General features: G+C 40.2%; 1 protein-coding gene across 1 annotated transcript; it reads right to left on the reverse strand.

Annotated features, from left to right (window-relative positions):
* Positions 1-204: 204 nt before the first annotated feature.
* On the reverse strand, positions 205-27,919 carry kcp (kielin cysteine rich BMP regulator). Its single transcript, XM_063480398.1, has 51 exons — positions 27,826-27,919; positions 26,615-27,129; positions 26,219-26,288; positions 25,296-25,549; positions 25,127-25,190; positions 21,569-21,642; positions 21,355-21,392; positions 21,143-21,232; positions 20,944-21,033; positions 19,046-19,135; positions 18,862-18,918; positions 18,639-18,708; positions 18,418-18,493; positions 17,712-17,794; positions 17,537-17,630; positions 17,374-17,453; positions 17,203-17,288; positions 17,004-17,094; positions 16,782-16,881; positions 16,610-16,695; positions 16,331-16,424; positions 16,096-16,245; positions 15,618-15,724; positions 15,441-15,534; positions 15,176-15,349; positions 15,002-15,084; positions 14,824-14,917; positions 12,978-13,160; positions 12,699-12,869; positions 12,420-12,593; positions 12,255-12,337; positions 12,093-12,183; positions 11,936-12,018; positions 11,680-11,853; positions 10,304-10,562; positions 7,250-7,332; positions 7,055-7,148; positions 6,813-6,986; positions 6,566-6,648; positions 5,517-5,637; positions 5,346-5,428; positions 5,120-5,219; positions 4,939-5,027; positions 4,097-4,199; positions 3,830-3,972; positions 3,394-3,566; positions 2,346-2,457; positions 2,158-2,259; positions 1,897-2,061; positions 1,496-1,796; positions 205-692 (listed from the first exon to the last, which is right to left on the reverse strand). Exons 1-51 carry the CDS (start codon positions 27,917-27,919, stop codon positions 454-456), a joined length of 6,381 nt encoding a protein of 2,126 aa, XP_063336468.1. The 3' UTR covers positions 205-453.
* Positions 27,920-27,969: the final 50 nt, after the last annotated feature.

Consider the following 27,969-nt stretch of genomic DNA (forward strand, 5'->3'; position numbering starts at 1 on the left):
GGACAGTGTTACCAAATGGTGATATCAACATCAAGTTTGCCTCTGAACACAGAAAAAGAAACAACAGAAATATTAGTGAAACTTTTATTTATAAAATGGAGAAAGAAAAGATTACCTGAGATTATGTGGCTTCCTGTATGAACAGTCAGACATTGCACAGTGCTAAAAATGTAACCTGCATAATAAACAGCTTTTAATAATTGCTAATACTGTTTAAGTAATATAAAGACCAATATTTATATAAATGTTTGAAACAAACTAGGTATGGAATTAAATGACAAATCTTTAAGTAGTATAAATATTCAGTGTTACAATATTTATAAAAACCAACAAATACAGTATGTGGAGTCCACAGGTCATGGAGGTTCATCTGGAAATGTTTCCATTGTATACAGTAACATGGGGCTGATGCAGTGACAGTGCATGTGTGTGAAATTATAAGTGAGTGTCCACTTATTCAGTAACTGTGGCATTTGAGGAGCTGCCATGAATGATCTTTGGACACTTTTCTCGTGGTATGCAGTAGTTGTTGTGTAGGACCAGACCAGCAGGACACTGACATCCTGGAACACAGGGCTTGAAACAGTGGCTTTCTATCACTCCCAGAGGTACATTGACATTAAAGCAGGTTACAGGACAAGGGGGACCGCACTCATCAAAAACAAAGCCCCTCTCCACCGGGCAGCCCACAGCTGTGGAAGACAGGAGCAAAGAAAACACTGTGAGACACAGAAAACACTTTGAGCACTACAGCTTCAAGCATATGTCTTATTTTGACCTTTACTGATCCTCAGCAGAAATTTTCGGGTGGCTGACAGCAGTGAGGCCAATGGCTGTTTATTTTTAATTCAGAATGAATCATATTGCATTACTTCCTTATAACATTAAGCAGTTTATGTCATGGAACGCCGTGTGGCAGGCAGACTGTGGACCCAGAGGCAGGACACAGGAAGAGAAATAAACTCAAAAACTCAGCTTTGCTTGCTGGCAAATTACAGAAATTACACAAACCAAACCGAAAAATAGGACTGTAGGAGAACACACGGACAAGAGAGCGCACAGCAAGAGGGAGGACGTGACAAAGAACACAAGTAAAATGAGAGTCAAAATAGCCAAGAGGAGATTAGAGCAAACGAGATGAGAGACTATCAAAATAAAACAGGAAGTAGCAGAACATGAGAACAGAAACACAGACCTGAAACAAAGACAGAAAAGGAAACAAACACAAAGAAGGAAACACCAAGGACAAAACACAGGGATGAGGTTAGGACACACATGGGAACATTAAGAAGACAGGAATACACAGAAACTCAGGATATAAAATATAAACTGAAACCAACTGAAAACTAGACAAGACCCAAAATTTAAAAAGCTGGGCCTGCGACAGTTTAAAGTTGGTTATGAAGCTGACAGCTGGTTGCCGGCATGCACGCTCGATGTAAAATGATAATATACATCCTAGAGTATATTTGCCACTTTCTGGTGATTTACTCACCACACAGAGACGCGCTCCTCCACTGCACGATGACTCCTGCTGCTCTGCACTGGCTCGCGTAGGCCTCCAACGTGTCACAAAGACAGTCATCAGTATTGGCACCGCAAGCACAGAGGTCGTAAACACAAGCTCCGTACCACTGTTCAGGAGGCACCACGGGATGACAGGGCTTAAAGATGGCAGACTTCAGGATTTTACAGCGAGTGTTGGCCCCCTTCTTGGCCTGGTAGCCTGCATCCTTACAAGGGTCAACATTCTCGCCAGGACGACAGGAGGAGCGGAAATGGGTACCATTTGTGACCTTAAATGACAAAAAGTTATTTTATTTGCATGCGGTCAAAATTAGTGATAAGCTATGTATTTTATAGAGTCTCTGTATTACTGCTGTGTATTGATTTTACCCTCCAGCTGTTTCCAAATTCAGACTCAGATAGGGTGATTTGTCCATTTGGCATCCGGAGGTCATCCTGGTAGTAGTTGTTGAAGTTTCCACAAAGACCACAGGTGTGGCCCTTATAGGAGCCTGGCACACTTACTTCTACATGTGAACGAGGACTCCACAGCACCTAAGGTGGGCGAGTGGATGTACCAGTTTGTTACAAAACTGGGAGTGACCAAATTTGTGAGAAGGTAAAGAGACAGAAAAACAAAGACTACTGCACCTTCAGACCAATGTTAGTGTTGAGTAAAATTGTGTTGGTTTGCCGTTCAATATAGATGTATGGTTCCCTGAGAAATGGCAAAGTTACAGCCTCATCATTCACCTGGATAAAAGAGGAGATGGATGAGTGAATGCACTAAGCATAAAATTCACTGGGTAAAACCCTTTATGGTCTATTTACATACAAACCTTCACAATCCAGTCCTGCAGTAGCTGCACTGTGACGTCACCCAGAAACACAGTAACCTCTTTAGTCCAGGACACTCCTTTACGTCCACGATCATCATTTGTAGCATGAACACTGTAAAAACAAAAATGTGCTTTCTTGTTTTGTTACTTGTTACCTTTTAGCACAATTTTGTGCTTTAAATACAATAACAATGCATCTATTTTCTGAAACACCTCCAGTTCCAGCCAGCTAGGATGTCCAAGACTATTTTTTCTGTGAGGCAATGATGGTAACTGCACCTCTTGGGGAGGTACTCCATATCATTAACCCCAACACAGAACCAGTACTGTTCTGGTTTGTTTGAACAGAAAAAGAATCTCTTTTTATTAGTGCTGTCAAAATTAACGCGTTAACGCAAAATAATCCACCATCATGCTTAACGCGTTTATAAATTTTAACTCGATTAATACATCTGGAGCACACAATGACTCAAAATACTGGAAACGTTTCTGTCTATATATATATATATATACGTATATATATACACATATATATATATATATATATATATATATATATATATATATATATATATATATATATATATATACACATATATATATATATATACACATATATATATATATATACACATATATATATATATATATATATATATATATATATATATATATATATATATATATATATATATATATATATATATATATATATATACACATACATACATATACACATATATATATATATATATATATATATATATATATATATTAGCGCCACCGAAAATTAACAAGTTAGCGCGAATTAATCCCCATTGCGATTAAAACTTGTAACGCAATTAACGCATCCAGGAGAAGATAAATGTCAGTTAGAAGCTTAAATATAAAGTTGAAAATAATCAAGTTATCAGGATCAAGTAATTACGATTAATCGCGATTAATTACAGATAATTGTGAGATTAATTAGTTAATTTTTTTAAATCTATTGACAGCACTACTTTTTATACAATTAATTATTATAGCTATTGTTTGGGATGAATTTCACCTGAAATCTCCACTCTCACAATCCTGTGTCAGGACATATGTGCACGTTCCCTGGAAGTGCAGCATGCGGCCATCGAAGGTCCGGTAATGAGGGTCGCCAAAGGCACTGCAAGTAGCTGGACGAGGAAGGCAATGAGGACAACACAAACCTGGGATAACTGCAGGCATCTCATCCTGGCAGTAAAACACACAAACAGACTGTGTTAACACTGGCTGTGTGAGAATATGATGAACCTAAAATGATTAAAAAAAAAAAAAAAAAGTCTGCAGTGACAAAATGTGCTCTGTGAAAATAGCCAGCGTGTGAACACAGATGAGAAATGTCAGATAATTACTGATTCTCTGCAAATTGATGGGTGAGCATCATGGGAACATTTCAGATAATCACGAAATGCCATAAAAATGTGTTTGTGTGTGTGTTTTTCAATAACACTCACATTTGCACAGGTGAGGGGAGGGCAGCGTTCACTGCGACAGTGTACGTCTCCAGACAAACACGTACAGCTGGTGCATTCATCCACCTCCCAGTGTTCATTGGAGTGAAACACTGTCCCCTGGTACAAACACGACACCTCCGAGTCTACAACACATATGAACATCAAAGTTTAATCTTTGTACAGAATACACCCCATCCATCTGTCACATCATTCCTGTGTCGAATACCCAGAGGTGAAAAGCCAGCAGCTGTTTTTATTTTGTGATACCTTGACATTCATAGCAGCATCTCCCAGGAAGTTTCACTTGCTTTTGTCCTTCCAGACAAATGGCAGGTAAACACTCTTCAATGCTGCACTCAATGTAGCCCAACTGAGGATGCAACCACAAACAGACTTCTTAAGAAAATAATCTCAGTAAATAAAAAAAGGTTTAATTTAGAAATGCTATTTTTTTAATATAACATTAGTAGCAACGTGCTGGTGTGCCTTCCACCTAAGGCTGTGGCCTTTCTGTGTGGAGTTAGCATGTTCTCTGCGTGGTTTCTCTCTGCATTCTCTAGTTTTCCCCCACAGTCCAAAGACATGCATGGGTTTAGGTTAAGTGTTGATTTTAACCCCTGTGATTGGAGATCTTTCCAGAATACCCTGCCTCTCGCCCTATGTCAACTGGGATAGGCTCCAACACTCCCAAGACCCTGAATTGGATAGGGGATAAGTTGGATAAGATGTATGTATGTGTGAATGGAAAATCATATTAATATTATGCCTTCAGTTAGGTGAAATTAAAATGTTTTCCTTAGCTTAACAATCAAAATCAACCCCTCAGTATTTGCAGCTTGAGAGCACTGGACCCTTCTTTTTGTGTCTTTTAAGTCATTCCTCAAAAACTAAACCCTTCCACCTGTATTTCTTTACCACATTATTTTTTTAACACACACACACACACACACACACACACACACACACACACACACACACACACACACACACACACACACACACACACACACACACACACACACACACACACATATATAAATTCCACATTTCAATGCTATGTCATTACTTTAAGTTCTTTATGATGGGTGTCTAGATTTCTGTTGACTTACAAAACAGGTGCATGTGACACAGTCATCTTTGCTGTCTTTCCAGCTGGTGCCATTCAGAACACGCCTGTTCTGATCCTCAATTACACAATCTGCGACGAACAGAGGGGAGCCAACATATACAGAGATGTATTAATACCAAGAATCAAAATGTTAAGACTGCTGCTGTTCTATCACATTATACCTTTACACACTGGGCAGCATGAGTCTGGAGGGGTGAACTGCTCATTTAGAGGACAGGTGAGTAGTGGGCAGACTTTGTGTAAGCAAGTCCATGTCAGGTCCTGTACGGGAGATCACCCAAAGACAGCATCACCCAATAATGAAACTCTGTAGTTGCTGAAATATCCTAACTGTAAATATTTTATTCCATATCTGTGAGGTATCACACCAAAGTGTTGTTGTTTTACCTTACACTGGCAGGTAAAACAGGGGTCATCTGTTGCCAACACCTCATTACCAATCAGTGCAGTGGTACAATTACTGAGAGGCTCTAAACATAGACACAGATGTTAGAGAGCTCAGCAATACTGCAGAGATAATACACATATAATTTATTTATTCATTTGTTTGCTACTAACGTGCACAGACAGGACAGCAAGAGTCCAGTCCAGAGAACAAGATGTTGCTCTTAGGACAGTCAACCAGACTGGGACACTGCTTTCGGTAACACTTCAGGTGCTGTTCTCCATCCGGCATCACCTGAGAAACACACAAAATGTCAAGAAACTGCTTCAGATTTTACTATTACAGCTTCTATCACTCCATTTATCCATCTATCTATATTTATTTAATGATGAAATCTCACTGAAATCAAATATCTTCCAAAGAGAAATCCTTGCATTATTTTTACGTTATTTCTGTCTTTCTGTTTTTACTGCTTCAAGCAATTTTGCTACAGTAAGTAGAACTAAAGCTTAACTGACTTTGAAAACATCATTCATCACTTTGACTTTAAATACTAAACCCTGCACTGATCACACATTGTGTGACACAAATAGGGTGTGGGAAGCAGACTGAACAAATTCCATAAAGCAAAGTAACAAAAACTAAAGGCACTTAGCAGAAAAAACAGGGAAACACAACTGGAAGTATAACAGACGGCAAACAGAGAGTGAGGAGAAGATAGGATTTATACATAAAGATAACTGGCTAAGTGGGGACAGGAAGGGAATGAGAAACAGCTAAACATAATCAAGGTAATCAGCAAACAGGAAGCAAGCCCAAGACAACACACCAAAGAGATGCTAACTGACAAAGTGAAACAGGAAACCTAGAAGATAACTAAGCACAGAGACACACAAAGACAGGAAAACTGGGAAACAGTACTGAAAAAGCATTCCACAACACAAGGATCAGATCTGAGAACTGTAAAAACGTTTATTCTAAGGTTGTCACATGATATTTTCATACCATTTTTATAACACACATGAGATAATATCTTGTCATTTGTGTCAGTACAGTAATGGCATATCTAGAATCTCACTATCAATCTGAGTAATGAAACTGTAAGACTGTGAATTCCCTGTTTTAAACACAGATTTAGTATAGCCAATAAGTTATAATAAAAAAATAACCTAAACCAAAATTTCATGATCCAATACAGAGATGATTTTTATTTGTTTCATACCTCACATGTGCAGATCTGACAGGGGTCATTGGCTGGATGGAAACTGTCCCCTGGTCCATATACTTTGCCCTCAAATACACAGTCTGCTCAAAAAATAATGACAGATTGTGACAATAAAAGAAGATGAACACATATATTTTATATTAAATGTATGGCTTTCACTACTGTATGGCTACGTATGGGTTTCACTACTGGGAGAGACTGCAGAGAAATAGAACCTAAGAAAATGTAAGGTGAATATGCTTACCAGCACACATTGGGCAGCACTCCCCAGGCACACTGATGAAGTTAACACATGGAGACAGACAGTGTACTTCAGAGCAGGTGGTCACACCATCCACGCACATACATGTCATACATGGAGTTGAGTCTGCAAACCAGCTGCTGCCCTCTGTATGCTCCTCTCCCGCATAAACACAACCTGAGAAGGAAACATGAATCACTGACAAACTATTCCTCCTGTGATTAGAGCTTCATTAGTTTATTTACCTCTACAACGAGGACAGCAGGCTCCTGGATCAGTCACCTGATGCACACAAGCAAGCTTAGGACACTCAGGAACTGCACAATGCACCTCACCTGCCTGTGAGATTATATCACAGATCAGCACTTCAATACAAGAAAGGTGGGAAATATGGAGAAGAATAAAATCTATATCTGCAAACAAGATTTATAAAGTCAGACCTTACAGATGCAGGTGGAGCAGTGGTTTGAACTCAGTGTCCACGTCTGCCCATCACTGAACTCCTGTCCATTCAGCATACACACTGAGTCACATGACCAAGAGTAGCAGAGAAAGAAAATGTTGGAGAAGTCAGTCAGAGTCATTTTACCCCCCAGAGTTTGTTCTAATGTTGTGTATATTACAGTACAGGGTGGGATTACCAACCCAGAGTGCAGGCCTGGGAAGGTAAGCCGACAAAATATGGCATTAAGACTGATGAACAAGTGACTGTGAGTGGGCTATGGTTTAAACATAAATGTTAAAAACTGACAAAAAGGTAGAAGATTGAGTGTGGAAGAAAAAACTGTGTAAAGTTGTAGTGTAGGATATATTATTAGTTCTGTCAGAATTACTTATATTACTTCTCTCTCAACTACAGTAATTTAAAATTGGACACAAGGTTTTTGAGCCTCCCCATCATTCCACATGAAAAGGGTAAAGGCAGGGAGAGTACGATCAGGAGTCCTGACAGAACAGAGCAGGTTTTCTGTGACAATAAGCATTGAATTAAGTCAGAAACAGCATTAAAAGCACAAAATGGAAAATGTGGGTGTGTAAAGGAGCTTGTGGGGTAACAGTAGCTGTTGCAGGCTGAAGCAGCTTAAGTAGCACATCCCATATGAGATATGGCCAATAGAATGCACAGAAGGGTATCAGCTGAGCCTTCACCTGATGTTGGCTGTAATTGAAATCATCCAGGTTTGTGAAATTATACTGCAGGCAAAGCCATCGTTGGGACGAAAAACACAGGCACTGCAGCTGCCAGGGAATGGTGCAAGGTGGTGATATGTGCTGGATGATGGTCATGACCTCTTTCTTCATTGACCAGTAGAAGGTCATACAGTACACCTGGAACTTCCTCTGTTAGGTATCTATATTTTCAGTTTGTTCTTCAGCCACATGTAGGCTTTGAGTCTTGCACCACATTTTTCACTGTCTGCATTGCCTTATATTGTGGTACCAATAGTGATGAGTAAGTACAGCCCATGTGCTGAAGAGACCTCCTGTTAATCTCACTGATTGATGTTTGGGCCCCACATTTTTTTTAATGAATTTTTTTTCGCTTTCAACCTCACACTCATTCTCAGCGTTCTTAACACTGAGAATGAGTGTGGCTTTGGCCCCACTAACTTCTCCTAAAGGCTCCTTTCATCCCAGCAGAATCACATTAATATGTTCTTTGGTTTTTCTTGTAGAACTTTGAAGGGGGGAAAAGAAAACATCAAAAGACATTTCACAAAAGAAACAGACAAGTTCTCACAAACAAAAGAAAACATGCAATGACGTCACAACAAAGAAAAACACAAATTGTTATGATGTTTTCCCAATAATCTCTAACTACTTCTTCTTCTTTCACCTGCTGTCATTATGGGTCACCACAGCGGTTTATCAGCCTCTATTTCACCCTATCCCTAGCATCTTTTTCTGCCATGCCAACTCTCGGCATGTCCTCGGTCACTACATGAATCTTCTCTGTGGCCTTCCTCTTTTCCTGGCAGCCTGGCAGCTCCATCCTAAACATCCTTTGCCAAATATACACACCATCCCTCCTCTGCACATGTCCAAATCATCTCAGCCTTGCCTCTCTAACCTTTCCAAAATGCTCAACTTCAGTTGACCCTCTAATATATTTATTTCGTATCCTGTCAATTCTGGTCACTCCTAATCAGAATCTTAACTCCACTCCTTGTCTTTTTTTTATAGTGCCACTGACTCCAAACCACTCTCATTGTCTACAAATATAAAGTCCACAGAGACTCCAGTCTGTCAGACTGTCCATCACCACTGGCTCAAAGCACATTCCTGATGTACTTCTACTCCCACTATGAACCCATATGTGGTAAATGGACTGATTCTTATATAGCGCTTTTCTACTCTCCCGGAGTACTCAAAGCGCTGTATACAACAACACTCACACAAGCACTTCTAAACTCAAGTGCAAACATTCACACACGCATCGGAGGGCAATTTGGGGTTAGTATCTTGCCCAAGGATATTTGGCATGCAGACTGCAGGAGCCAGGAATCGAACCACCAACCTTCCAATCAGTAGTTGATCTGCTCTACCACCTGATCCATAGCCACCCCATATGTCACTTCATTTTCTCAGTTTCTTTTTTCTTTTCAAACTTTTAAAACTCTCAGATGCATTTTAAAAAATGTTTTTCTGTTCTTCAGTCCTCTGGTAACTAAAATGTCAAAACCTTAAGCAATTTAGTCAAATCCTAAGGCCATGCAGTTCCACAGACCTTAGACAGCACACAGGAACAATAACTGTGTTTTCAAAAGGATCACTGACCACTTAGTAAAAGTCTCCAACTAAACGTATTACCAAATGGATCACGGGACCAAACTGTTGAAAGTTTGCTGTGGTGGTATGTTTATTGAGTATTCTGGTACCAATTCAGAGAGTGGGTCTGGGAAGGTAATCCAACCCTGACCCACTGACAAAACACAACATTTATACTGGTGAACAAGAGTATGGGCTGGGTATGGTTTACATGCAAGTGTTAAACAGTGACAAAACATATAAGGTGGAGGGTCTGGAAGACAACAACTGGGTGACAAGATCAAGGACTAAACAAAGACTTATTATGACAAAATAAAGTGGTGATAGGGTCAAGGGGTCTGGGTAGACAAATGACTTCTTGTTACAGGGGTTGTAACCAGGAACAAAATGATAAAGGTCAGAGATTCAGCGTCTCAAGTTAGTGAGCGTCTTAATAGTCTTCATCCAAAGGAAGCAGATTTCCAAATTAGTCCATAAAAGGTGAAAATAACATGTTCCAAGTTGTTGAGATGTGTAATTTTTGTGATCAGGTGCTTGGATTCAAAATGGGATTTATACTCTTTGTACTTCCGTGACATTTCTGTTTAACAGTGTGAAAACAGTAAAGATTACATACTAATGCAGGTTAATTTTCTGTGAAGCCCTTGTTATATTTAAAAAGTGAATACATACGGGATCCTAGCTTTCTTTATAATGAATTGTTGGCTTATAATTTCAGGATGTACCTGAGCACGGCTCTGACATGGAAACGTGTTGAGCGCAGGGTGCTTGTTGGCAGCCGTCGGACACACATTCAACAGTGCCCGCGACACAGGTGCAGCTCTGGCATTGGTTTGATGGGGGCCTGAAGCTTTCACCGTTAGAATAAACAGCATCCTCATAGAGACAGCAGTCACAGACGGGGCAGCATTCCCCAGGACGCGTCACTGGATTGCCACAGGTAATGCTTGGACAAGATTCCTGCTCACATACCACACCACCATTCTACACAACACACATACAAATACACACAAAAAAGCAAGTGCAAATTAATACCTGATAAAAAGTCACTTCTAATATGCAGAGTTATTACAGTTTTAAATGAGTTTTTAATTTTATTTCATTTTGACTTTTTGTTTTTACTTCAGTTTTACTTCAGTTTTTTGTTTCCGTTTAGTTTTCATTGTTTGAAAATATTTAGTTTTAGTTATGTTTTTATTAGTTTCAGTGTTAGATTTAGTCTTTTTGAATTGTGGATGGATACATATGTTAGAGACAAGACTTAGTAAAGTCAGCAGAGGTTTTACAATAAAAACACATAACCTTTTGAAAGCAGTTAAACCAAAGTCTTTTTAGATATAATAATAATATATATAAAAATAAAATATCCATCAAAGCCTCATCAGGGAAACTGTAATAATATATTTTTTAAACAAACTAACAAATATTAAAACAACAGGGGGTGAAAACATTTCCTGGCAGTTTTTCAAAATAAAAGAAAAAAAATCACCAAATTGTAATGTGCTGATGGGGTTAGGGTTGTGCTATTAAACAAATTGTTAGCTAAACGTATCTTCCTTAAGTAACATATACTGTTTAAATGGTTTACACGTGGCTACAAAACATTTGTAGATCGCTTCTTCTAAGTCCTCAAATGTGTCTTTACAGGAATAATATTTCAATATTTAAAGGTGCTCTGTTGGATTGGGCTCTGGTGACTCTGGAGGCTATGTGACTACAGTGAACTTATTGTCATGCTCAACAAACCAGTTTAAGATGATCTGAGCTTTGTGTGTTATCCTGCTCAATGCAGCAGTATGGTGCACTGTGGTTATAAAGTGATAGACATGGTCAGAAACAATACTCGGGTTGGTTGTGGCATTTGAACAATGCTCAGTTGGTACTAGGGAATCATTTGCAACTGGTGCATATCAAATAACATCTGCCATCTTCTGTGAAAAAGCAAGCTATAAACTTTCACAGCATACATGATCTGAAATGACAGATATTTGCTGGTCTGGTTCTTAATATAAACCTGTAATCTCTAAAGTTTCTGATTTCTGATTTTCTGTGTATACTGAATGTCACAGTTGATATAGCTGAAAATGATGCATGGCAGTACCTGACAGGAGCAGCGCTGACAGCTGTCTGTAGGGTGTGCAAACTGCTCCCCACTCAAACAGTCGCGTCCATAGAAGTTACATCCATCACACACTTCACATGCACAGCTGTTGAGAGTTGGATGTGGGCATGACACAGCAGGGCATTTTCTTTGCTCACACACTACCTCACCTCTCTAAAAAAACAACAAAAATAAAACATGATGCCATGATGGTGAACTTAATAAGCGGTTTAAATAATGTGTTGCTCTCGCTCACTGAACATCTGCAGTCCTCGCACGCTTTCTCTTGTTCAGGGAGTATCTGTCCATCAGCATAAGTCAGACCTTCAAAACGACAACCTGCATACACAATAAAGCGTCAGTTACCTACTTATTCTACTTAACATGAGTTGTGATGTGTTGATCGCTGATACCTCCACAGACGGGGCAACCACAAGCATCAGCGACTGGATTAGGACAAAGGGCTTCAGGACACTGCTTCCTCCTACATTGCACCGAGCCTCTCTGTAAGAGAAATAAGCATGACATGGTGTCTAAAGCTAATAGGAATGTCTGTGTGGGTGTGCTGATACTACCTGGCAAATACATTCATAGCAAGGGTTTCCTGGGTCAGGAATGGACTGTCCATTGAGGAGGACTGCGCCATTATAGGAACAGCCTATCAAATAAAGATGGGTTTAGTTGGTCAAATTGTAAAAATTGGGGAAAAATATCACAGTTAGTTTATTAAGCGTTCATACGGTCACATTCTCCACAGCATTGTCTTGGTGGTTTGTAAGGGTGACTGCACTTTTCATCACAGGGTATCCTGGAGCACGCAACATCTCCTCCGTAACAGTGACAGACAACACAGGGGTCGCTGCCATCATGGAACTCAGTGCCGTCAAGATATTCTCTACCATTATACATGCAGCCTGCAAGAAGAAATGTACAGTTTGATACACGCAAAAAAAAAGAGAGATAATTTTTAAACGATTTTAACTGAGGCCAGTGACTGGTGCATTGGCTCAGGTTCTCACCATCACAGGACATGCAGCAATCTCTCTGGACTGGGTGTTTACAGTTGGAGGGAGGACAGCGTTTCCTCTGACACTGGACAGAGCCGTCACGACAAGCACACTCAACACATGGCTCTGATGGGTTATCCCACATCTCCCCATTAACTCGCTGCTGATCTTCATATAAGCAGCCTGAGAAAAAGAGAGAGAGAAAGATAATTGATAATAAAGACGCAATGAACAACTGCATCAAATATCAGTAGTGTTCTGATCTCTAATTAAGGACATGACAACTTGTACCTTCGCAGCTCCGACAGCAGTCTTGTTTGATGGGGTGAGAACAGTGAGCGAACGGGCAGCGCTTTCGCTTACAGCGAACTGTCCCGTTGGTGCAGGCACATGATCGACAGTCGTTATTGGGGTCGCTGAAATGCTCCAAGTGACTGTAGGAGCTTTGTTCATACACACAGTCTGACGGAGGAGCTGAAGAAAAATAAAACAGTGAAATTATTTACCATAAAAACTTTCAGGAGTCAGTTTCATAGTCGTTGGTATAACTTATATTTTGCCATCACCAAATAATTTTTGTATTTATATTTAAATTATATTATACTAGTCTCTCATTATATATGTATGTAAAGCATACAAACACAGTATTTGACCAGTTCCTATTTGCAGTGTAGTCCTAGACTCAGAAACAGCTATTATTCCTCTTCCTCCTCCATTGCCACACCAGATCATCTGCCTCCATTCACCCAATCTCTAGCATCCTCTTCAGTCACACCAACTTTCTCCATGTCCTTCTTCACTACATCCATGACACTCCTCTGTGGTCTTCCTCTTTTCCTCCTGCCTGGCACCTCCATATTCAAAACTATTTACCCCGCATATCCACTCTCTTTCCTCTGCACATGTCCAGCCCATTTCAAGGTCGCCTCCCTAGCATTGCCTCTAACCTACTCAACCTAAGCTGTTCCTAATATTTCTAATCCTGTCCATCCTGGTTAATCCCAAGAAAAATCATAGCATCTCCACTCTTTGCAGTTTCCCTCACAACCTAAGTTTTAATTTCCCAGTAATCTGCTAATTCTTTCCTATGACCCAGAGCCTGCCTCAACTCCTTCCTGAACTCTGCACTCTTCTTCAACTCCCATTTTTTAATCCTTGCCTCTGCCTTCACTTGCTTTCTGTTCTTGATTTCCAAATTCATCCTACAGACTACCTAATGAAGCTGCTTAGCTACATTCTCCACTTGCAATCTCCAACCTCTTTCAGATTGCACCTTCTGCACAAGATGTCCGCCTGTGTGCACCTGCCTCCACTCTTTCCTGTCTTACCCTATCCTACCCTGTTCTTCTCCCTTCTTGAAATATGCTTTCACAAAAGCTTTTCATCCTTTTTGCAAAGCCAACTGACATCTTTCCTTCCATATTTCTCTGCTTATCGCATACCTATCCAGCACCTCACTGCCTCGGTTGTCAATATCTACATGTCCACGTAAGTCTGTTCAGTCTCTCTTCCTTTGAGATTATCTCTCCTCCATTTGGCTCCTTATTGTCACCATGGTAGAACAGTTTAAATCCACCTCCAATGCTCCTTGCCTTTTGTGCACACAATCTTCCTATCTAGCGTCCTTTTTCTCCATCACATCAGCCACCTTTCTTCCTTTACCAATCATAATCCCTACATTTAGAGTCCCTACTCTCATCTCCAAACTCCTACCTTTCCTCCTCTTTTGCTGCTTCTGTATATCCCTTCCCCCACTCCTCTACCTTTGTCTTTGCTCAAAAAAACTATTACTAGATTACTTAAAGTGTAAACTTTTGAATTGTGGAGTGACGAAGAGTACTTTTTTCTTGGTTCAAAGTAGATTCGTGAATTTTTTTATTTCATGGGGGTAACTGTGCTTTGTACTACTTTTTCTAGATATTTTAAGTAATCAAAAAAGATAAGGAGAATTCTGCAAGAGCAAAAATGGCTTGTATAACAGCAGAAAAAGGCTTTTTAAAACTCTATTTTGTGGCATATTTGGCTGGTGATTCTCTCATGCAATTTTACTGCTGCACTGGAAATTCATTTAGCTAAAGCTTTAAAATAACTTTTCAAACAAGCGCCCCAGAAGGACTCTGTTCTTGCATATCCTTACCAGGACACTGGGGACAGCACTCTCCTTGTATCGCATAAGGGTTAGAGCAGGTCAGTGGTGGACACCTCTTCATCAGACACTGGACATTTCCATTCTATGACAAACACAAACAGAAATGAAAACCTGCTTTAAGAAGGCAACATGTTATTGAATTAGGTGTTGTACTCATTATTCTTACAGTGCAGCTGCATGTCCTGCATGAGTCAGTAGGATGGGGAAATTGTTGTCCATTGGAATATTCTTTCCCTGCATAGCTGCAGCCTGTAGCAGTAAAACAAGCAATGTTGTAATTATGAGATCCTAATTTCTCAGAGTTGTTTATTTTCCTTACAGCAAATTTAAACTTTCTCACCATTGCAGTTGTTCTGGCAGCACTGCCCAGGCATCGGTGCATTACAGCGAGGCTCAGAACATTGTGCTTGATGGCAGTCAATCCTTCCACTCACACATGTGCACTCCTCACACACACTCACGGGGTTGGGAAAAACATCTCCATTCAAAAACACACGGTTTTCATAGGAGCAGTCTGACAAGAACAAACACACACATTACAGTCACCTCACTCAGAATAGATCACGTTTACCTATGATAAGAATCACAGTCTGAGTTTTAGGTACCTCGACATCTGGGGCAGCACTCTCCAGTTGGGGTGTAGGAGTCCCTGCAGTTAAGCTGAGGACAAGATTGTCTCTCACACTGAACAGTGCCATGCTGAGCAGAAGATGAAAGGAGAAGATGTTAGCAGGTGCAAAGATAAAAAGTGATAGGGAGTGTGTTTATGAATGGACTCTTACCAGACAAGTGCAGGTGTGGCAAGGTTGGTCAGGGGTCGCGAAACTCTGACCACTGCTATAGACACGTTGGTTATAAGTGCAGCTGTCACAGACTGAACAACAGGAGCCTAAAAAAGTGAGACAGAGTATTCAGTTTGTTAAAGAATCTCAAAAAATGTGGAATTTGTGAAAAAGTTCATTTTTTCCATAATTTAATTAAGAAACATAAACGTAATATTTTACACATTCATTTCACAAAGTTCAGCAGACACAACCACACTCATGGGGAAGCCTGCTGACTTGAAAATGTCCACACTCCTCAAGGAGAGTAAGCCTTTGCCGAGTAGGCTGGCTTGACTGATCATAGTTTGATATATAGATGCCTGATTTTCACCAGCCACACGGCCTAATCATCAAAATTAAAACAAAACAAAAAAGACATATTTCAATTAATGTGTAATAAATATAGCATTTATAAGAGTAAGGGTCACAGTCTTACCAGTAATCCTGGTGGGATGCAGACAGTTGTTGGCAGCACACTGTGTGCGTGTGCATAAGGCCTCTCCATTCGCACAGGTACAGCTGGAACAAGGACCCTCAGGCTGCCAGTTGGACCCCTCATCATATTCCACTCCATCCAGTTCACATGCTGCTGTGAGAAAAGAAGGTTTTCATACAGGACACTCACTCGTATGTTGCACCTGCACTGTAAATGTGTATGAGTCAGAAGTTACTTTTGCAGACTGGACAACAAAGATGTGGGTGTCTAATCGGATTGGAGCAGCGGACAGGAGGGCACTTTTCTTCGTTGCAAATTACATTTCCACTCTAAACCAGAGAAGCAACAAAAGAAATGTCAAAGATATTAATGGGCATAAAAAGTGCTATGATCTAGAAAAGAAAAATGCATGAAACAAATGAAGAATCATGCCTCCTCTGAGGGTGAGTGAAAAAACAAAGAGGTTTTTGCACTAGACACACACTTTCTTTGGGTGTATATTGCATAAACTTGCCTTACACCTGCACTGCAGGCAGGGTCCACCCCCAGAAGGGCTGAACATTTCCCCATCAGCATACACCCTCTGCTCATACTCACACTCTGGAGGAACAAACACAAATAGCTGATTGGTTGTTTCTGTGAAAGTTGAAATGTAGAGGGAACTAGATGCATATTTTGACACTGACCATTGCATGTGGCACAACACTCTCCTCTGTGCCTAGCTGGATGAGTACACTGTGGTGTAGGACATAATGCAGCCATGTGTTCACATGACACTTGACCTGCCTAGCAAAGAAATTGAATATATATCACTTATCCTTTTAAACACACCCTAGTTGTCACAAATATCATGGCTACTCTGTAAGTTTTGATACATTTTTACTCAGACTTTGTCAGTCTAAACTCACAGAACAGTAGCACTGGAGGCAGGGGTCTCTCTTTGAGGTGAACCTCTCTCCATTCACATGCACTTCGGACTCATATTCACACTGCTCGCATCTACAGGTTCACGTAAACATTGATTAAATATATTTAAAAACAACAAAAAAAGTGAAACTGTACAGGCTTAAATATGATATGGATGATGGTGGTAGGCAGGCTTGTTACCGTGGACAACACTCCCCAGCATGATACACTGGATTGTGACAAGACGGGGCAGAACAGCGAACGCGTGAACACACCATATTTCCATTCTTTGAGAGAAAGAACAAAAAAAAAAAGATCCTAAATTGATTTACACATATCAAAATCAAATCTAATGGTAACTTATAGACACACCTCACATCTACACGCTTCACAGGGGTCTCCAACAGGGATCACAGCTCCATTAGGGACTTCATGTCCATTCACATCACAGCCTACAAGACACACAAATAGACACATTGTGCCTCTACAGTCTAACACATATACAAATCTTCTTACACAAAGCATTTAAGCCCACCTTCACAGACTGGACAGCAGGTATTTGGAGGAGGAGCAGTAGGGTTTCTACAGGGAGTGTAACACTGCTCCCTCTCACAGCGAACATAACCATCCTGTGATGAAGAGTGAACAGCATTATTAGAGATGAAGGTGACCAGATGAAAACCTGAGCATGTAGTTGCTGTCAAACCCACCAAACACTGGCAGATATCACAAGGACTCTCCACCGACCTCCAAGAGTCTCCATTGTTATAATTTACACCAGAATGGGTGCAACCTGTAAACACACATCACATTATTGTACTATTCCTGTGCTTCTAGGTATGAAGATATTAATCTGTACATCTAAACAGGTTTTTATCCACCCTAAACCTTTCTGCAAGAAAGATTCTCAGTGCAGAGCTAGTTCCTAACAACCCGAAACCAACAAGAAGGTCCATTTGTTTTCATATTTGTTGAGTCCTGTCAATTTTTGTGACATTGACAACTGGAAATTTTAGTATATGTGATTAGGACAGCACATGCTATTTGTTAAAGTAAAAAAGTGGAATGCAGAATTATTTTGGATAACTATAAAAATTATCAGAATATATGCCAGTGTAGGCTTACAAGCTATGCACCACGGGTGATACAATAAAAAGCATGGATGTGGTGAAGGGGTACATGCAGAGGGTTGGTATGACAGAAGAGGATGCAATGGATAGGGTGAGATGGAGGGAGATGCTCTGCTGTGGTGACTCCTAAAGGGAGCAGCCAAAAGAAAGAAAAATAAATGATATAATGAATGCCAGACAGAGTTACAAGTGTGCATAAAATGAATTCATGTGTACCTTGCCAAATAGGCAAGTTTAGTTCCTCTCAAATGCATTGTTTAGTATACTTTATCTTCTCTGTACTTACCTGTGATTTGCTGGGCACAGCCTCCAGGTACATTCCCCTGTGGGCAGTCTTGAGGGGGGCACTCCCTGTTATCCTCCTATTCAAATGAAGGGAAACACAAAATGAGAAAAAAAGGAATGGAAAAAAGGGCCAAAAGACTTCTTCAAGCTTATTTAATATTTTTGATTGTCATTTATTATGAAGTAAACATCAAATACTTACATTGCACGTTCGTGTCTGACAGCCAGGTACATTTTCCTGTGCGCAGTTTTGAGGAGGGCATGGCTGTTGAGGGCACTGACTGTTGTCCTCCTATTAAAAGGAAGAGAAACAAAAAATGAGAAAAAAGGAATGGAAAATAGGACCAGCAGACTTCTTCAAGCTTATTAAATATTTTTGATTGTTATTTATTATGGAAAAATATGAAATACTCACATCACATGTTCGTGTCTGACAGCCAGTTACATTCTCCTCTCTGCAGTCTTGATTAGGGCATGGCTGTTGAGGGCACTGCCTGTTATCCTATTATTAAAAGGAAGAGAAACAAAAAACGAGAAAAAAAGGAATGGAAAATGGGACCAGCAGACTTCTTCAAGCTTATTAAATAGTTTTGATTGTTGTTTATTATGGAAAAGAATGAAATACTCACATCACACGTTCGTGTCTGACAGTCAGGTACATTTTCCTGTGGGCAGTTTTGAGGAGGGCATGGCTGTTGAGGGCACTGCCTGTTATCCTCCTATTAAAATGAAAAGAAAGTAAAATGAGAGAAAGATCCATCCATCCATCTTTTTCCGCATTATCTCTAAGGGAGAGGCCAGCCACCCTTCAAAGGAAGCTCATTTCTGCCGCTTGTGTCCGTAATCTGTTCCTTCAGTCACTACCCACAGCTCGTGACCATAGGTTAGGGTAGGAATCTCGATCAACCGGTAAATGGAGAGCTTCACGTTTACCAAGAAAGGACCGGTACAACATCCCCATCACTGTAGCCACAACACCAACCCGTCTGGAGATCTCCCGCTCCCTTCTCTCGTCACTCATGAACAAGACTTCAAGATACTTAAATTCCTCCACTTGGGGCAGGAACTCGTTCCTGACCAGAGTGGGCACTTCACATTTTTCCAGCTGCGGACCACGGCCTCAGATGGGGAGGTGCTGATTCTCATTTTCATTGCTTCACACTTGACTTAACACATGCTGCGAACCGTTCCGGTGCGAGCTGGAGGCCATCGCCCGATGAAGGCAACAGAACAACATCATCTGCGAAAAGCAGGGATTAGATTCTGAGACCACACAAGTGGCCACCAGACGCTCACCCTCAGGCACCCTCCCCGGGCCTGGCTTCAGGGCGGGGCCCTGGTGACTAGGGATGGGTATCGAAAACCGGTTCTTGTTGAGAACCGGTTCCCACTGTTTCAATTCCTTGGAATTGTTTGCCATTTTTGCAAACGATTCCCTTATCGATTCCAGTCGCCCCGAATGACGTCACCGCGTTGCGGAGCGTCATTTACCTGGCAGGAAACATGGCGGCTCAAATGCTAAAAAGTTTGGTTATACTTTACGAGAACGGATGACAACAGGGCAACTTGCAATACTTGCAAAATAGATATTTCATTTAAGGGAGGAAACACTACGAATATGCAAAAGCATTTGCTCACAAAACACGCGATGACCTTAAATGAATGTCGTGTTTTTAATTCCGCTCTGGACTCGTGAATCTCAACCCAGCAGCAGCGGTAACGTTTGCACGTCCTCTCCCGTTAATGCGGCAGGTAAATAATCAACTAACAGTGCATATTATGTTAGCGCGATCTGCCTTATTACAAAACCTGCCATTACTGTGCATTTAGGTGACCATGATGAGAGAGACAGACAGAGTCTGGCTGGCTCAGATGCTGGCAGTTTTCGCTGCAGTCTACCGGTAGCATCTCCTTTCAGGCCAGAATGTCACCGAGCAGTGACTAAGTTTGTGGTAAAAGGCATTTGCCAGACCAGATGCCCCCGATTTTTGGTAAGTGAATGTGTTTAATTGTAGGCAGGGAGATTACTGGATATTCTTGTGTAATTGCTACAGAATAATTTATGTTATACTTTGTTATTGCTACTGAAGAATATTTATTTTATTATTTTACATTTACAATTTTTTCCCCGGGGACCTTGTGACACCCCATTGAAGATCTCACTGTTGGGTTTGTAAGGCCATGTTACTCCTAAATTTCTATCTTGTTCAAAGAGAAGATATAAAACAAAGTTCTAAGCTAATCGACCTTAGTGTTCTCCTTTTTTAAAAAGAATCGATAAGAGAATCGATAAAGAATCGAATCGTTAAACAGAATCGAAAATGGAATCGGAATCGTGAAAATCTTATCAATACCCATCCCTACTGGTGACCCTACCCTATGCAGGATGAACTGTTCCCCTGATCGTATACTCACAGGGGTCTTTTATATCGCTCTTTGAAAGAATGAACTGAAAGCAGTGCCAGAAAAGTTCTTTGAATTCATGAAATGTTTTTGACTGTCATGTGGTTAATTATTAAATACTCACATTACACGTTCTTGTCTGACAATCAGGTACATTCTCCTCTCTGCAGTCTTGATTAGGGCATCGCTGTTGAGGACACTGCCTGTTATCCTCCTATTAAAATGAAAAAATAAGAAAAAAGGAATGGAAAATAGGAGCAGAAGACTTCTTCAAGCTTATTTAATATTTTTCCATTTCTTATGGAAAAATATGAAATACTCACATCACACGTTCGTGTCTGACAGTCAGGTACATTTTCCTGTGGGCAGCTTTGAGGAGGGCATGGCTGTTGAGGGCACTGCCTGTTATCCTCCTATTTAAATGAAGAGAAACAAAAATGAGAGAAAAAATCAACAGAAAACTGCGAGAAAAGTTGTTTGAGCTCATTAAATGTGTTTGAAAATCATCTGTTGTGGTTAATTATTAAATACTCACATTACATGTTCTTCTCTGACAGTCAGGTACATTCTCTCCTGGGCAGTTTTGAGGAGCGCATGGCTGTTGAGGGCACTGTCTGTTATCCTCCTATTTAAATGAATAAAAATAAACATAACATAAGCAATGAACAGGAAACAGGACCAGCAGATTTCTTTAGGCTCATTAATTTTTTTTATTATTATTTTGTTGCGGCTAAATATCAAACACGTACATTACATGCTCTTGTCTGACAGCGATCTTCAGTACAGCGGGACCCATTGTGAAAAGGACAATCTGACTGGACCCCTGGAAATCAAACAAAGTCTTTAGGGCACAAAAAATTTTCTGCTTCTTTAAATGTAAGTTAGGATTTGATGCAGGCTTGGAGTTTTATTCTGCTTTCTTTCTCTGTGTCTCTCTATCAACCTTTTTTCTCTTTACTCTTTGGTGGATCGATCACCTTTGATTCTGCCCATGGCTTGCTTTCCTGCACCTGCAACTCACTGCTTGCCTCATTAGTGCTGTGTTTTTAACATAGCTAAATACTGTCTTCTTACAAGCAGTAAAGCTTTCATTTCCTATTGAAGTTTACAAGTTGAAATCTTGTTGTAAATAAACCTTGTCAGTTGCTTGACTCTGCTCTTTGGTTGTGTTTATGCTGGAGTGTATGCTGTAGTAAGAAAATCTAAATGAGGGCATTTTTCTGGTGCCACCCTCTGCCATCTCTGTCTGTCTCTACAGGTTTTCTTTACCTTTTCTCACTGAGTCACTGATGAACATCTGGCTTTGCTCTCTTTCCAGTAATAACAAACAGCATGGTTCTCATGTAATATACACGTGCTTGCCTTTACACACACATACACATTTTATGGACTTAACCATAACCAGAAGTGTCTTCAGACTTCCAGACGTTAAGTCGGACAAGTCTATTAACACTGCAGGATATTTACTGTGGGCGAAACAAAGCGAAGAAATTGGGACAGAATGTTAATTTTCTGAGGGATTCCCTACCAAACAGATGAAATCACAGTCTTAATAACTTCCTCTATTATGTCTTCATCCATTTAAAAGATTATGTTTATAGTACAGCAATCACTGAAGAGAAAAGTCACATTTTTTTAATCAAAGCATTTGCATTCCTCGTTGAATATAATTTTGCTGACCTTGGGTATTTCAGCCTTTAATCACTGTAATGACTCAAACAATGTGTTTGTGTGCAAGAGAAGGCAATAATCCCAGCGCAAACAAGAGGTTAGTAAGGCTGCCTACTGTGCCCAAAGGCATTTCCTTTAGCAAGCCAAGAATGCATTTGCTAAAAGTGTGAGTCTACGAGTATGTGTAATCATGGTGCCCTTGCAGCTGTCTGCTCTACGTATGTACTAGCAATAAAGCAAGTGCCAAAGGTAGGTCAGTGGGGTGTAAGAAAGGGGACAGTGGGCTGAATGTGTATTGCATTCATGGGAAAATCAAGAGAATACTTAATCAAGGGAATCCTTAATGAGGCTAGTCCAACATCAGCAAAAGCCCCATGTCTTTGTTCCATATGTACATGTATTTTTACGCAGTTTCCTCAAATGCACCAAGCAGAATGTGCAAGAACTGCTTAGTTTCAGTGTAACAACACCTTACTGACAAATTATCCAGTTAAAAGATCGACATGATAAATATTGTTGTTTGGATAGTTTTTTTCTGGTGATGGAACGAAACCATTTGAAATCCTTTTTCCCAGTATTGTCCTGGTTTTCTCATACCCTTTGGGCGATGATATGGATCGTTTGTGCCCATGTTTATAAGATGCTTGGTGCCACACAAGCCGTATACACATAATCACTTGCCCAGCCCTCCCTCCCCGCCCTCCCCTGGCAACTTAACCTAAAAAAAAAGTAGAGAATGAGAATGAATCTAATGCAATGAAGTGGTACTGCAGAGCCCAGAGATGATTTGTATGTTGTCACTACAAGTGACGCCTTAAATAAGAAATTGAGAAGTATAGAGGTGAAAACACATATGCTGTGTTTTATAATGAGCTGAGCTTGTCATTTTCTTCTGCTCACATAAGAGATGCCTTGATTCTAAATGTTTACACATGTAATGGAACCCTTGCCTTTGTTTGCTGATACAGCATCCTCCCAACATGCACTATTTCCAACAGGGACCAAATGAGAGGAAATTAGTGCTGTTCCCAGGGCAGAAGAGGAAGTCTTCACAGAGATCAGTAGTAGGGGCAGCAACTCGTCCCCGGCCCGGGATGGGCAATCTACTTTTTGCTGGCTGAGAACCATGGCCTCAGGTGCTGATTTTCATTCCTGCCGCTTTACACTTGACTGTGAACTGCCCCAGCATGAGCTGGAGGACATCACCCAATGAAGCCAACAGAACCACATCATCTGCAAATAGCAGAGATGAGATTCTGAGGCCACCAAAGTGGAAGCCTCCTGCCATCTGGCTACGCTTAGAAATTCTGTCTAAAAACTGAACTAAGAAGTAGTTTGATGCAAATCCCAAATTTTTGTTAACTATGTAGATATAGACAGAAAATATAAAATACAATAAGATACATAACCTTGAACAGGAAAGGGTGATAAAATCCACTGACTACCATATATGAGACTAAAGGTTTGCATTCTGTAAGTAACAAATCAAAAGCAGAGGACAATGAAAGAGAATATTTCATACACTATGAGAAACTAAAAGAAAGCTATAGTAATACAAACCCTGACAGAAGGTGGCTTCTAAGCTTGCCTTCATTTGCAATTGTGACCAACCTCAAGCTGTTCTGCCACGTAATTAAACATAAGGAAATAGTCAAGTAAGACATGATATTTGAAAATGATCATTTCCCAAATATTGCCAATACAAACAAATGCAGTAGAATTTTAAACATAGTTTAAAAGATAAAAGCCATTTTATGAAAGCTTGACCTTATTTAACCTTGAAGAAAAGATCAGAGCTAGAAAGTAATGTGATATTTAAAATCCCCCATTTTACGCTTATATGTTGTCAACACAAATAATGTCAGTAAGAAAAATAGTTTTAAATAGCTCTATGTAGCATTATCATCACTTTGATCTTAGGCTCAATCTATTGATCTTGAAGATAAGGTCAGAGGTCAAATATGACATATTTTTTATCTTTATATGGTACTTTCTCTACATTGACAATACACACCACACTTAAGAATTATAATTTCTAATTTATTAGGCTTTTTGTCAGTTTTTGACCAATAAAGTTCACCTTGAAGACCTCGGTGGATCTGAGCCAAATTTTAATGGATCGTTAACATCACCCCACGCTGGACTTTTACAAAGTTTTTCAGCGATCATTCCAAACCTTATGAGATTTTATATTTACAGACAGAATAACAGACATACACAGAGGAGGAAGGAGCAATTCTCTTAAGGAATCTCTGGGAAACACAAATCTAATGCTAATCTTTTCATGTATAATTGTGTCAGTAGCATTGTTGAAAGGCCCTGAATACATTTTCACCACACAGAGGTTGGACAGCAGTGTTCTTCATAAACATTTTATGAAGCTACTCTAGGTGACTTCAGTGTGGGTCAAAAATACCTGCCTGTTCTGTTTGTGTCCCCCAGGAAAAACAAAAGCTGTGATAGCCATCAGTAAAGAGCTACTAATCATGTGCAATATTGTTGTTGACAGGAGACACAAAGACATATTTACATTTTCTCTGTATCTTCATGAATACAACGAATTTAAAATTTGAAAAAAACAAACAAAACATAAAACACCCGTGACAGATCTCACAAACAGACAGAAGCTTAGTCACCTTCTCTGCAATGGTCCTTCAGACATAACTCCAGGAATTTTACACGATTTTGTAGGTTGTTGTTCTGTTATAAAACAAACACACAAATAAAAAAAGCTCAGTGTATCCTGCAATCATGTTTCATTATATCATTTTTCGTGAAAACTCATACACTAAGTGTGATCTTTACCTGCTCTCTTACGATGTCCAACTCACGAGTCAGCTCTGCCATCCGTCTCTCCAGCGTCCTCAGTCTCTCATCTTTCTGTTCCTGAGAAGCAGAATTATCACCTCGAGGAGGCTCAGCTCCCTGCATCTGATCACTCTGGATCTCCTGAGGATGATAGCTGGTCTGGTCCTGTGATCTGTGGTTTGTTTGAAGTTTACTGGGTAAATCATTGTGAGGTTTGCTGGAGTCAGTCTGGGAATCTGGGTCATGTGCATCTGGAGGAAATAGGTTATCTAAAATAAGAATGAGGCAAATGGTGGAACTCCTCAGTAGTGAATTATACTACATTTTTGACACATTATAAGTTCTGACCAAATGGCAGCCCCCACGTATGCCATCATACACTACATGGTGAAAAGTACTGGGCCACCTACACATTAAGCTTACAGGAGGTGCTCAGCCATGCAAATATCTGCCATGAAGCTCCGGTCCACAGTGTTTGCGCTCAGAAGATGTTTGAAACACTGCAGAGAGTTGGTGACTTTGACACATCATGCTCCTGAGCACTTGCCGACCTCACTCTTTAACTTTATCTGGTCTGCAACCCTCTGAGTTGCTGTGGTTCTTAGCTGCTTCCACTTTGCAATAATAGGAAGTTACTCAGTACATAGACCCATCACCAGGAACATCAAATCATCTGCTAAAAACCTTGGTAGGCCTCACTGCACCACTGCCTGTGTGAGTACTCTGTTTCACATACTCTGGCTTCATATATTCACATATTTCTTAGGGCTACTGGGTAATTGATTATAGGTGTGAATGTGATTGTGAATGGCTGTCTGCTTCTATACATTATGTCTGCAATCGACAGGTGACCGTTGCAGGATGTACCCCCGCCTTCCTACAAAAACTGTGATGGAGGGAGAGATGGAATGCGCTCTTACCTGTAAGATTGCAGCTCCATGGGCGCCTTGGATATGCTTTCAGTGAAATTTCTGCTGCTTTCAAATATCCCTGCATTTGAAAAAAATACAGTCAGTACATAAAATATATGATGTATCTGTTATGTAGAATAATGGCATCCATTATGGATATACTGCATATACTTGGATATACTATCTGATGTTTTATTTGTAATTATGCAGACGGTAAATCTAAGCTGACTTTATTTCCTGGTAGTATTTTCAGCAAAAGGCAGTCTCCTGTGATTACAAGGTTTATAGGACAACACCTAGTGTTGTGCAAAATACTAACAGAGTACTGTAAATGAAGAAGTTCAGATGATGTCTCTCTGTGTTCTCTGTGTGGAAGCAGATATGCAGTAAGCACGGGAAACTCACACTAAATTTACTGCGTCTCTTTCCTAATGTGCTCCCAAGAGTGATGAGAACATCTTGAGGCAGTTCTAGGTTGATCCTGTTCTCATTTTCTATTGGAAAAACTGCAGCTTCTTGACAGTCCACAAAAAATGCCAGTCTGTCAGGCTCCAGGCTCACAGCCAGATGACCCCACTTTTCACTTGCAAAAGGGTTTGTGTCCAGAAGGTTAATGCTGGCAAAGTCGTGCGCTCTTCCTTCAACCTGGTAGTCCACACGCAGGGTGTTATTGACAGTGGAGGAGATGATCTGGAGAATAGGCGAAGATGCAGACGAAAGAGAAAAGATGGTGGCAGTGGATCGAGGCGCCTGGCGCCCCACCACATGAACACCCATGCTACCCTGAAGGTTGGAGTACAGGAAGTGAGAATATTCAGCGGGAAGTGTCAGGTGGGGTGCTCTGTTACGTAGTTTGTAGATCATGCCGCTGCTCGCACTTTTTCGGTGAGGTAGGTTTAGTCCTTCCACAAGATCAATCACTATAAAAGAAATAAGAGACACTGTCACATTCACATCCTTATGACATGAGTTCTGGAGTAGAGCACTGTGATTTCTGTGTTATGATGATTGTGAAGCTTTGTGTGAGAGATCTACTGGTCAGTGACCTCAGTGACCTGAAACCAAGATCACCCTTATCTCATCTGTCTGCAATTTCAACTGATGACTCTCTTTAAATCTGATATCTGGTGCTTCAGGACCAGATAAAAATGGAACATGACAATAAAAGCTTGTTCTGTTGTTCATAGATGTATTTATATTATGTTGAAGTATTGTGAAGTAGATGGACATGCATACAAGGTGAAAAGCAATCGCTGCTAGACGCACATTAACCTTTCCAAATGTCAGATTTTGAACGTTTTTTAAAACTAAAACTATAGTTTCTTTGAAAATTAACATTTAATATAAACACATGTGGGACTGGGCAAGAATGCACATTACAAATCATTAATTACATGCCAGCTTTTGTATTGTGATTGTTTTAAAGACATTACTATTAAGCTTAAGTATTTAAATACCAGGGTTTACTAAAATAAAAAACAACTGCCTACATACCATTTATAGCTCCACTGACTGTGAGCAGATTAATTCACACTTAAAGTGATAATTTAAGAAAGTTCGATCAAAACAGTAAAATAAACAATCCATGACCCCTGTGACCCTGTGTGTTAACTTACCATTCTCGTTATCTGCACTAGACTGTCCGTGCACGAAGAACACGAAGAGCAAATGTATCTCCAGCAGCACAACCGCTCTGAGTTTCCTCTCCATTCTCCTCAGCCAAAAGAAAAAAAAAGAAAAAAAAGAAAAAAGAAGAAGAA

The sequence above is a fragment of the Pelmatolapia mariae genome, linkage group LG7, assembly GCF_036321145.2.
Source record: "Pelmatolapia mariae isolate MD_Pm_ZW linkage group LG7, Pm_UMD_F_2, whole genome shotgun sequence".
Lineage (NCBI taxonomy): Eukaryota > Metazoa > Chordata > Actinopteri > Cichliformes > Cichlidae > Pelmatolapia > Pelmatolapia mariae.

Excerpts from the sequence above, each read along its gene's own strand:
- kcp (XM_063480398.1), bottom strand. The coding sequence starts at position 27,919 with ATGGAGAGGAAACTCAGAGCGGTTGTGCTGCTGGAGATACATTTGCTC. Across the intron at positions 13,161-14,823 it reads GTGCTGTCCCCAGTGTCCTG|CTCCTCCGTCAGACTGTGTG; the intron begins GTAAGGATATGC and ends ATTTTTCTTCAG. Across the intron at positions 12,019-12,092 it reads TGGTTGCCCCGTCTGTGGAG|GTTGTCGTTTTGAAGGTCTG; the intron begins GTATCAGCGATC and ends TTGTGTATGCAG.